The following is a 12,474-nucleotide window of genomic DNA, read 5'->3' as shown; positions in this document are numbered from 1 at the left end:
AGAACTTCCTCTATAAAAAAACATTGCATTAGGATACGATGTCTACTTAATGATTACCAAGGGTATACCTTACCGAAATACTATACAGTATATATATAAAAAAAAGAAGAAAAAAGAAGAGGAAGAAAAAATAAGAAAAAATGTAATTTTTTTTTACCTCAACACTTAGTAGGATCAAGAATTCCAGTTAAAAATTGGATAGTCTTATATTCCACAATTGCGTTTGAGGATACATCTGTATGTATATTATTCATATTGTATTTTTTTTTTCCTTACTGAAACTTAAGAGGAAAAAATAAATGAAGAAGAGGAGGGAAGAAAGATAAAAAAAAAAAAAGAGAGAGAGGACTATGGAAATAAGGAAAGGTCGCTTGGGAAAAGGGGTAAGGATCTGGGGAGGGATGTGAAGGGAAACATGGACATGGGAAATAGCAGAAACACTCCATCATGGCTTCGAGAGAACAGGGACAGGGTCCATTTTAACCCAGGTCAGGAATTCAGATGAACTTCGGAAATCTGACCAGGCAGTCCAAGTATAAAAAAACTGATCCTCTTTTACCATTTCCTGTGCCAGCAGCCATTCCAAATCGCAATATATAATTATAATGTAGTGACTCGGGATATCCACCAGAAAAGAAAAGAGGGAGGCGGGATAGCCCTTATACTGTAGCAAGTTACTCAAATATATTCATTACCTCAAAAAAGTGTATCAATAGGATGAACATGAAATTACTTACATCTGCCAGTCTCCCAACAAATTAAATTCAAAATACTAACAACAACTTATAAAACCATCTACACTCAGCCCTCAGCTACATTACCAACCTAGTCTCAAAATACCAACCAAATCGTTCTCTTCATTTCTCCCAGGACCTCCTGCTCTCTAGCTCCCTTGTCACCTCCTCCCATACCCGCCTCCAGGACTTCTCCAGAGCCTCTCCCATCCTATGGAATTTCCTACCCCAATCTGTCTGACTATCTTTTACTCTGTCCACTTTTAGGCAATCCCTGAAAACTTTTCTCTTCAAAGAAGCCTATCCCGCCTTCATCTAACAACTGTACTTTTATTTTCTCCATCAGCTCATCCCCCACAGTTATTACCTTTCTTCTCACTTGACCCTCCCTTTTAGATTGTAATCTCTAAGGAGCAGGGCCCTCTGATTCCTCCTGTATTGAATTGTATTGTAACTGTACTGTTTGCCCTCATGTTCTGAAGTGCTGCACAAACAGTTGGCGCTATATAAATCCTGTATAATAAAATAATAGTCTGCTGAGGGTTGCGGTAACCTAGTAGGGTGGAAACACACAACCTTTTGTGAGGGAAAGTGGAGAATACCCTGTCTTCACACAGGATTATAAAGGTTGCTCTCGATGACACGGAGGTCCTAATCTTTGATCCTCTCTGGGGTTCTCAGGCAGGTGCTGAACTAGGTGAGTTAACCACTTAAGGAGCGAGCCTCTTTCTGAGATTTGGTGTTTATGTGTTTAAGTTAAAAACATTTTTTTTTGCTAGAAAATTACTTAGAACCCCCCAAATATTATATATATATTTTTCTAACACCCTAGAGAATAAAATGGCGGTCATCGCAATACTTTCTGTCACACCGTATTTGCGCAGTGGTCTTACATGCGCACTTTTTTTGGAAAAAATACACTTTTTTGAATTAAAAAATAAGACAACAGTAAAGGTAGCCCAATCTTTTTTTTTATATTGTGAAAGATAATGTTACGCCGAGTAAATTGATACCCAACATGTCACACTTCAAAATTGCGCCCGCTCATGGAATCACAACAAACTGTTACCCTTAAAAATCTCCACAGGCAACATTTAAAAAATTCTATAGGTTGCATGTTTTGAGTTACAGAGGAAAGAATTATTGCTCTCGCTCTACCAATCGCGGTGATACCTCACATGTGTGGTTTGAACACCGTTTTCATAAGTGGGCGCTGCTCACGTATGCGTTCGCTTCTGCACGCGAGCTCAGCGGGACAGGTCGCATTTACATTTTTTTTTTTCTTATTTATTTTACCTTTTATTTTTTATTTTTAAACTGTTCTTTTTTTTAAAAAAAAACATTGTATCACTTTTATTCCTATTTCAAGGAATGTAAACATCCCTTGTAATAGAAAAAAGCATGACAGGACCTCTTAAATATGAGATCTGGGCTCAAAAAGACATCAGATCTCATATTTACACTAAAATGCAAAAAAAAAAAAAAATTAAATGTCAAGTTAAGTTTTGACGTTGTTTCCACCCTGCAATGGTATGGAGACAGGTGGGGGCCATCCTCCCCTCACTCATCTCCATACCAAGCCAGGGAGAAGACCCGATCGCCTCTGCCGCTACTGATGGCTCTGGTAAGCGGCAGAAGGCACCAGAGAGCAGCGGAAGGGGCCTCTCCTGCCGCCGATAAAAGTGATCTTGCGGTGAATCCGCCGCAGAGATCACTTTTATCTGAAATCGGACCACTCACTGAAGAAGAGGATACCGGGGTTATGGTAGCTAGCTGCTGCCATACCAACGATATTCCTCTTCAAAGTGGCGACTTATATCGGCGTGAGCTGGTCCGGAAGTGGTTAAAAGAGGTCTGAAAAAGTCTATTGGTTGTCCAAGTGGCAGAGGAGCCCTTTGTAAATTAGTCTAAGGATGGATCAGAGTCATCTGGTTAATCAAACATCAAATTACTTTTATTCACACAAAAAAGTGTTTTGTGGCTTTAAATTGCCACTTTCTAGTTCAGGGTAATACATTGATTTCTGTGGATACATATTCTATTTGACATTTCTAGATGTCCCGGTGACCACTGCAACTGAGTGAGAAAATAGTCCAAAATGTTCATTTGTTTTTGCTGTCTTGATACAATATGGTGAGTAAATGTTGCCACCCTGGGGCAGGAAGATGTGTTACTGGAAAAATCACCAAGTTCAAATAAAGAAAAAAAAAAGTTAAGTGTTTTTTTAGTTAAAGTGGTTGTTAAGCCACTGTCATATCTTCATATAATCCTGTGTGTTTCCTAATCCTGTGTGCCCGTCTCTGTGTTTTATTAAAAATGTCATCCTATACCTGATGTTAAAGTGCTGCTCAGCGCTCACGTGACCAGCCATCTCTCCCCTCTCTGGATCTAAAAGCTAGAGCGGGAGGGGCCCAGAATCCCTTCGCTGACGTCAGTCGGGAGGGGGAGGAGTAGGGGAGGAGAGAGGCAGCTGGTCACGTGAGCGCCGAGCAGTGCTCTGAAATCAGTTATAGAACGGCATTTTTTTAATAATATACAGGGGCACACAGGACTAGGAAACACAGAGGATTATATGAAACTATAAAGGTAATTTCAGCAGCAGGAGGCAAGGAACAGGCACTGTCACGAGCTGACAGGCAGTGAGGGGAGGGAGGAGAGGAGCACAGAAGATGACAGGAGAGCTGCTGGTGATGGAGGCACGTAAACTGACCACGGTGTCAGGGCTCAGCAGCCATGGAGGGCATAGCCAGGCAGGATCAGCAAGGTATTTCAGGTGATACAAAGGCAAAATTACACAGCACAAGAACTGTGCACTTTTACTTTTTATGGTAACAAACACTTTAATGACGGAAGCATAATTGTAGCTACTTACTCTTTCTTGAATAAGCTTCCTTCCCCGCAGTTGAATATGTAAGGGCCAGTGAAGGGCAATAGAAAATCAGTATGTTATGAATAGACATCGATGTGACTGTGTCCTTCTGCATGATCCTCTGTACATCTTGAGAGTGAGGGGCATTGCCAGCAACCCAAACTTCCTCTACAACATTATAAGACACCAGATCTTCTCCATCCTTGGCCACTCTGTAGGTGAAACTCTTGATCTCATTCAAGGATGAAGAACAATTCACCCAGCACTGGATTAAGAAGGCACCTGAGGTAAATTGGTTATCAGTTAAATTAGGTAGTAATGTTTTGTGGCTGCTTTCTGTTAGAGCTGAACTCCGGGAATGAGACAAATTTTACCCTTGCAGTGGGATTCATTTATTCTAAGAGTGCAGGGATATCTAATTCATGGCTCTGGCAGGCTCCCTTTATCCTGCATCCCCTCTAAGCAGCTTGTCACGCCTACCTCTAGCATCGGTGGTCCAGCACTATAGCTGGCTTCTGTGTTCATTGCCTATAGCAGCCCCCTTTCCCATAAGGCAAGCAGGCCTACCAGTATTCAGTTGCTCCCTGGTCTTATACATAATTTTATAGCGCCTGGCCACCATTATGGGGCAGGTACAAACCAAGCACAGCGAACAGGTACTTGTGGTTGACATACAGGCGGAGTGGTCAGTGGCAGTTCAGGTCAGGGGCGGATCCAGAGTCTAGTCTCGGGAGGGGCACTGCCAGAAATTACATTTTTTTGCTGGCAATTTATCGGGGCAATGGCTGGTGTTGGTGCTTTAAACATCAGTGCACCATGGTGTCAGGATGATTGAAGCGCATTATTTCTATTATTACATTGTAATATAAAACTAAATGGTTCAACTCACCATAATGCAGAATCAGTGGGAGCCCCGAGTGTGTCACTTTCCACGTCAACCTGCCTTCAGATGCAGCTTGTCACTTGCCATGTCCCTGCCACAAGCTGCGGATTGTCACTTGCCTGCCACTAGATGTTCATTGTCACTTGCCACGTCGCCTGCCACATGTTGCTGATTGTCACTTGCCACGTCACCTGCCACACATTGCAGATTACACTTGCCACGTCACCTGCCAAACATTGGGGATTACACTTGCCACGTCACCTGCCACACATTGGGGATTAAACTTGCCACGTCACCTGGCACATGTTGCTGATTGTCACTTGCCATGTCACCTGCCACACATTGCGGATTACACTTGCCACGTCACCTGCCAAACATTGGGGATTACACTTGCCACGTCACCTGCCACACATTGGGGATTACACTTGCCACGTCACCTGCCACATGTTGCTGATTGTCACTTGCCATGTCACCTGCCACACATTGTGGATTACACTTGCCACATCACCTGCCAAACATTGGGGATTACACTTGCCACATGTTGCTGATTGTCACTTGCCACGTCACCTCCCACACTTTGTGGATTACACTTGCCACGTCACCTGCCACACATTGCAGTTTACACTTGCCACGTCACCTGCCACATGTTGCTGATTGTCACTTGCCACGTCACCTGCCACACTTTGCAGATTACACTTGCCACGTCACCTGCTACATGTTGCTGAATGTCACATCACCTGCCACACGTTGCTTATTGTCATTGGCCTGCTGAGGTGCATATTGTCAGAGAGAAGGCAGGCAGCAGAGAGATGATGTATTCTCTCTGCTGCCCGTGGCTGTACAGTGAGGTCGGAACTGCAGTGATGCAGGGCAGGCGGTGAGATGATGTCATCTCTCTGCTCCCCGCCCGCCGGCTCACTGACTGGCCAGTCTCTCCGCTCACCTGCAGACTGGCCCGCCCCCTCACTCGAGGTCTGCCCTGCACGCCCACACACTCACCTGGCGACCCCCCCTCACTCATCCGCCGACCTGCCTGCTCAGGCTCCCTCTCACCTGCTGACCCCCGCTGACTGGATCGCCCGCCCGTTAACCCGCACACTCGCCCACCCACTCGCTCACTCATCTGCTGACTGGCCTGCCAATCACGAATTTTTTGGAGGGGGCAATTGCCCCATTGCCCCTCCTGGATCCCCTGATTCGGATCCAGGGCAGGCAGCATTTAGAGAGCAGTCAGAGTCAAATCCATGGTCAAAAGGCAGTCTGAGTTCAGAGCATAGTCAAAGTCCAATCCAAGGTCGATAACAAAGTAATCCAAACTAGCTCACTAGTCAGGGCAGGGCTTGGGCGAAGATCAGGATCAAGGCATAGGAACAAGGCAGTAAAACAGGGAGCTAGAAACACGTGTTGCAAACACTGTGACAAACATGACACAGAGGGCTTGGCATGTTTAAAACAGGTTTGAACACCACCCAAAGGCTGTATCTAGCAATCACTCTACAGGTGGACAGTCAGACAGGGAGGGTGCAGCTCAGTCAAAACCAGGATGCTGGAATGAGATCAGTAGCTACCATGGGTCAGGAGCGTTACATGCTTCGATCCAAGGTTACATGCTCACCTTCTCACGTACAATGGAGGGTTAATTGGCCTTCATTAAGTGTGATGTTACTAAGGAGCCAGCCACAAACTAAGAAGGTGCACTGGAGTCTCCCAAGATGAGGGATAGGGTAATACACCTTATCCTTGCACCCCTAGACTAAACAAGCATTTAACCCCTATAGTGCTGGGAGGGGTCAAGTGCAAGGGTAGATTTTATCATTATATCTCATTCCCAGAGTTCATCTGTATGCATTGTTGCAGCTTTTTGCGTTAAGGACAGGCTCCTAACACCTGCCATTTTTTTTTATACTGGTTTTGTGGCCATAATAAATAATGAAAATGCACATAACTAGGAAACAAATTCTAACAAAATATTCCATTCAAATATTTTGTTGTCTTCTATACAGCCTGCAGATAGAACTTTATACCCACTTCATGTTTTCCTGCTTCTCATGTAGATCTAGGCCAATTTGCCTATAAAATATATAACATATTCTGCTTTTTAACATATCTCTATGATCTCTCTATAAAAAATATACAAAAAGTATTTTTAAAGTACAGTGGAACCTCGGATTGCGAGTAAAGCAGTCAACGAGCATTTCGCAATACGAGCACTGTATTTTTCAAAATCGTAACTCGGTTTGCGAGTGTTGTCTTGCAAATAGAGCACAATTCAGGCCAAAGCGGTGTGCAGTACCACTTTTGACACTTTGGGGTTTATTTACAAAAGGCAAATCCACTTTGCACTACAAATGCACTGCCAGTGCACTTGGAAGTGCAGTTACTGTAGATCTGAGGGGGACATGCAAGGAAAATAAAAAACAGCATTTTTGCTTGTACATGATTGGATGATAAAATCAGCAGAGCTTCCCTTAATTTCAGATCTTCATCCCCAGATCTAAAACGACTAAACTTCCAAGTGCACTTGCAGTGCACTTGTAGTGCAAAGTGGATTTGACTTTAGTAAATCAACCCCTTTATCTGTTGGAGAACCCTGTTGTTTACAGTCCCAATAGCTCAAGCTGAAATTTACACACACATGTGAATGAGTCAAAACAGTGAGTCCTCCCTTATCAGAAGATTAACTCTAAGATTTCAGCGAGAGCCACCCTACCTTGAAGGATGCTGCTGCTCCAAAACAATTACATATATATTTCTTTAAATGGCCCATTGGCTCTCTAACATCCACAATAAAAGGCAAGACAGAAAAAAAATGGACAGGAGAGCAAGGAGGTTATTGCTTCCCTGCCCCAACAGCCCATTACTAAAAAGATTGGTGATCGGAAAAAGACCCACAGTCAGTGTCACTTCCTGGGCATTTTACAGCTAAAAACCTGGAACGCAATTGGTTGGGAAACTTCACATACAATGATTATGGTGCCCTGACCAAATTGTCTTGGTGGGTGTCACCACAGGAAAAAATACTGTTATATAGAAAAAGAATGTGGAAAAAGACACCAACGTTGGGCTATCCAATCATTTATTTAGAAAAATATGAACCATGTCCTGGGCCAGATGATCTATAACAGTGTTTGTCAAACTTTTTTGTCTTGTGGCACAACAAAAAGGTCTAAAACTTTTCACGGCACACCTGAAAAGATTTAACAATGTTTGTGGTGAAGAACTTATTTACTTTTACATATATATTTAATTTTAAACTTAATGTGAAGGATTGTGCTTACTTTCGAGAGCAAATAAGATTGAAGCAATTGTAATGTTCTTTGTACTTTTGCTTGCTTCTTTGCTTTTCATTTAACAGTTTCTCTTTCAGAGTTCCAGACTTGATTAAGGCTCCTTTCACACTAGTGCGACCTGAAAGTCGTGCAATTTTGACACGCTTTTTTTACCGTGATCTTGGTGCGATTTTGACATGACTTGAAGCAATATCTGTGTAATCTTGAGGTCTATGGACCTCAAGTTGCATTAAAGTTGGACCAAAGCAGTGCAGGGACTACTTTGAAGTCACACAGATATGAATGGTACTCATTGGAAATCATGGGGTACCACTTGTCATGCGACTTTGCAGTCCCAAGTCGCAGGACAAGTCGCAAAAGTGTGAAAGGGGCCTAAGTATGTCTCCTTCGCTAAACAATTAATAAACTTTATTTATAAGCATCAAAGTTGGAATGGAATGCTCTCTATTATTATAATATAATTGGAGCGATCAAGTTCTCCTGAGATCTTGCACAAGTCGCATTTTACAAAAGGAACCAATGAATGACAGACTGACAGTGATTGCGTTTTTATATATGTTATTTTTTTAACTTTTGCAACATTGATTTATTATTTAATTTTTTGATATGTTCAAGGTTTCAAAATGCTAGCAATTTTAAATATTTTTCCAAACTCCCACGGCACACCTGCAAATCTCATGCAACACACTAGTGTGCCACGGCACAAAGTTTGAGATCACTGATCTATAATATCTGCTTTTGAAGCATATTTATCCCTGCTGAGCAGTACACAATCCTAAGTGCTCCTATACCTGCTGGTCATACCCTTGTTGTCCCATTTTGATCTTGGATCTAGTAAGTATCAACCATACCCCCCATCTATGGTTACTTTATAAGATCGAGTCACCCATGCTCCATACTTCACTATATATTATATATTTTTCAAGATACCCAAGCTCTGAATCATATGATCTATAATGCCGCGTACACACGAGCGGACTTTTCAACCGGACTGGTCCGACGGACAATTCGACCGTGTGTGGGCTTCATCGGACCTGCAGCGGACTTTTTCGGTCGAAAATCTGACGGATTATAGATTGGGAACATGTTTCAAATCTTTCAGACGGACTCGAGTCCGCTCGTCTGTATGCTAGTCCGACGGATGAAAACCGACGCTAGGGCAGCTATTGGCTACTGGCTATCAACTTCCTTATTTTAGTCCGATCGTACGTCATCACATATGAATCCGTCGGACTTTGTTGTGATCGTGTGTAGGCAAGTCCGTTCATTCGGAAGGTCCGTTGGAAGTCCATCGAAAGTCCGTTGGATAGACCGTCGGACCAGTCCGGTCGAAAAGTCTGCTTGTGTGTACGTGGCATAAGATTTTTTTTTTAACTATACTTACTTCTGCTGAGCTGTATGCAATCACATTGCTCACTGATCTGTTGGTTACACTGTCTATGGTCATGATTTGACCTTTGATTGAGTAAGTACCAATGGTGCTCTGGTTTATATTTGGTCTTACTTGCGTTCTATTTTTTATATCTCTGTAACTTATTATATTTTTTTTCACTCTATTATGCCCCTGTCCCTTGAGCTATTATCGATGTATGGGTACCTGGATCCCCCACCCCACCCCGTTGGTGCTAACACGATGCTCAATCTCCTGCTAATTTTTTGTAAGCTGTAGTTTTAAACCGTTTAAAACTACATGCAACTAAGTATGGATATGACTGTTTTTTGGATACTTTTGTTTCTTACATATGAAAACTTTTATAGAATCTACTACTATTTCTGTCCACCAGAAATCCCTGAAGAAGACTCTGCAAGTTGAAACACGTAGGGGGTCACCACTGCGCCCCACAGCCCTTGTGGCAGATTCAGAGTATTCAGTATGTTATATCTTTTCTTCATATTGGACTAATTATGTCTTATTGTTTCCAATAATTTTAATCATGTTCTAATAACATTTTTGTAATTTTTTACGTGTTGATGGTTATTGGTGCCTCAAAATCCCCCCCCCCCCATGGTTGTATTCATTTGTAAATTATCACTAGAGATTGACATCTTTACATGTGAGATCCTTGAGGCATACGTGGTTTATTTTAACTACGAACAAAAACTCAGGTAAAAATTTCACCAAGAATTTACTAAACATATATATAAAGTATATAAAGAATATACTAACAGTCAAAAAAACACAAATACCTTCTTGATCGCCCCATCTCTCCCCTTTTCAACTCATCCCTTCATTTTCCACTGAAAAGCCTTAAAACAAGACTAGAAACACAATGTGACCCTGGAAGTCTCCTCTGCAGAGAGGAAAAAAAAGGCAGTGAGTCTATTGAATGATTAATGATCCACATTTCTTTTTCTATATAGCAGCATTTTACAGCTAACTGTTAATCTTTCAGACCTACATGTCTAGTATCAGAGGAAAATTTTCCACTACCAACCTCCTTTGAGGCTGTGGGATGTCATGTGATCAAGAAGTGCACCGCGATGTAGGCTGATGCTGGAAGGCGTATCACAATTAACCATGTCCTTCAGGAACAATCATCATTCACCATGTCCACCATGTCACAATCTATAATGTACTCTTTCTTTAGCACACAGAAAGCTGTCCTACTCCCTACCATGAAAGGGCTAGTTGACTGTGTTTGGTCCTGCCAAAGGTTTTCAGTCATCCCCTAAAGTGAGACCAGTGCCATGATTGAAAAATACGGTTCTGGATAGCCTTGGAGGCACAGGCTCCCATCAATGTTAAATATAAAAATAAGTGCAGCGCTATAAATTATACAAAAGTGAGGTGTGAATAACAACATATAATATCCTAATAATAGCAAAATATTTCCATTTTTAATAAATCAAAGTCCATCATTCTGTAAAACCATAGTAATCACCACGTGAATGTAGGGCTGAAATAATGATCAAACCATCCCCAAAGAAATGAAGGCGTACCATGAGTTTTGAAACTAAGAATAGCATATGCTACACAGGTCAAAACAAGCTTTTATTGCCCAACGGCAATGATCTAGACGATAGAGACCAAAGGCAGATATGTGGTCTTGGAAGCCTTCTCGGGAATTTAATGTGTGGAAACCAAACTTGTGCAGATACCACCACCCATATGAATGGAGGCTTACCGGAAAGTTGGGACTCAAAACAGCGTATGCTGTGTGAGTCAAACAAGCTTAAACTGCCCACTGGCAATGGAGAGGAGATCCCAATGGCAAACTGGAAAAGAAGTCCTAGGGGTGTCTCACCGGAGTACTTTCTCCATGTAGATGTTAAAAACGTCCTGTGCTGGGGGGCCAATGCGATCCATGGACTGTGATCCAGTGTGGGGAGTACAATGATCCTATGTGATCACAACTGTACTACAGCCATCAATGTTTTAATGTGGGTTTCTCCCACAATCCTCTGCCTTACACTGTCACATTCATTGCATTTGTGGGATTATTCCTGCAAACTGGCTGCCTTTAACTCTCCCCACTCTCCTGTAGCTCCATTATTTGGCAACCCGGAATTTCCCCCGGATCTTTGCCCACAGGAATTCCAATGGTGTCTAAATAAAGGCCTCTATCTTGTGGGACACTTCCTGGTTCTTAGGGGAATACACCCCTCTACATATTTTACACAACAGCTCAAGATGCCTGATGCTGAGCTTTACCGCTTGCAGCAAATTCTCAATTTTCCCTGCCCCTTACAACAAAACACCATTGACATTACCTCACAAACAGCTTTTAAAAGCAGATGTTTCCATGGCGAGGCTCAGAAGAAGGGCATCACAAACCTGTATAAGTTGTTTGTCTCCACTTCAAGTAAACTTTTGTATATGCTCGACTGGGAAAGAGACATAGACGAGGAGATGGGCAAGGAGGACTGGAGGGACTGGTCTCTTAGAATACATAAAGTCATTATGAATGCCTCCCTTGTGGAGGCAGGCTATAAGGTCCTCTCTCATTCGTATTTGGTCCCGGAATGTTTGTCAAGAATGTGCCCTGGTTCCTCCTCGCTCTGTTTCCGGGGATGTGGGCAAGTGGGAACGATGTTCCACATATGGAGGATGATTCCTAAAGTTAGATGATACTGGATATGAGTTCATTCCCTAAACTTCATGGTGACCATGACTAATATGAAAAACCCCAGAACTGCCCTGCTTAATGAACCCATAGCTGGAGTTTACAGATCTACACAGACACTAATCTATTTTATGTTCCTGGCAGCCAAAGTTGCGATTGCAACTGCCCGGAAGAGTCCACTGGTGGACTTTACATTAATGAAATGTAAACTCTCAAGGATCATGATCAACGAGAAGATGGTCTGCCTCTTACTTGATATCTCCACCAGGGATGTGGGCAAGTGGGAACGATGTTCCACATATGGAGGATGATTCCTAAAGTTAGATGATACTGGATATCAGTTCATTCCCTAAACTTCATGGTGACCATGACTAATATGAAAAACCCCAGAACTGCACTGCTTAATGAACCCATAGCTGAAGTTTACAGATCTACACAGACACCAATCTATTTTATGTTCCTGGCAGCCAAAGTTGCGATTACAACTGCCCGGAAGAGTCCACTGGTGGACTTTACATTAATGAAATGTAAACTCTCAAGGATCATGATCAACGAGAAGATGGTCTGCCTCTTACTTGATATCTCCACCAGGTTTGAGTGAATCTGGAGCGCGTTGATTAGCTACTTGCAGACT

General features: G+C 42.5%; 1 protein-coding gene across 1 annotated transcript in view; it reads right to left on the bottom strand.

Annotated features, from left to right (window-relative positions):
* The window catches only part of LOC141107541 (antigen-presenting glycoprotein CD1d-like), a 35,868-nt gene that overhangs the window by 14,765 nt on the left and 8,629 nt on the right, over nt 1-12,474 (bottom strand). The window contains exon 3 of the mRNA XM_073598347.1: nt 3,607-3,885. Within this exon, the coding sequence (XP_073454448.1) occupies nt 3,607-3,885 (279 nt within the window). The remainder of the gene's footprint in view (nt 1-3,606; nt 3,886-12,474) is intronic.

This window comes from Aquarana catesbeiana, linkage group LG09 (assembly GCF_042186555.1).
Source record: "Aquarana catesbeiana isolate 2022-GZ linkage group LG09, ASM4218655v1, whole genome shotgun sequence".
NCBI lineage: Eukaryota > Metazoa > Chordata > Amphibia > Anura > Ranidae > Aquarana > Aquarana catesbeiana.
The sequence above is the reverse complement of the archived record's forward strand: the minus strand, read 5'-3'. Positions and strand labels throughout refer to the sequence as shown.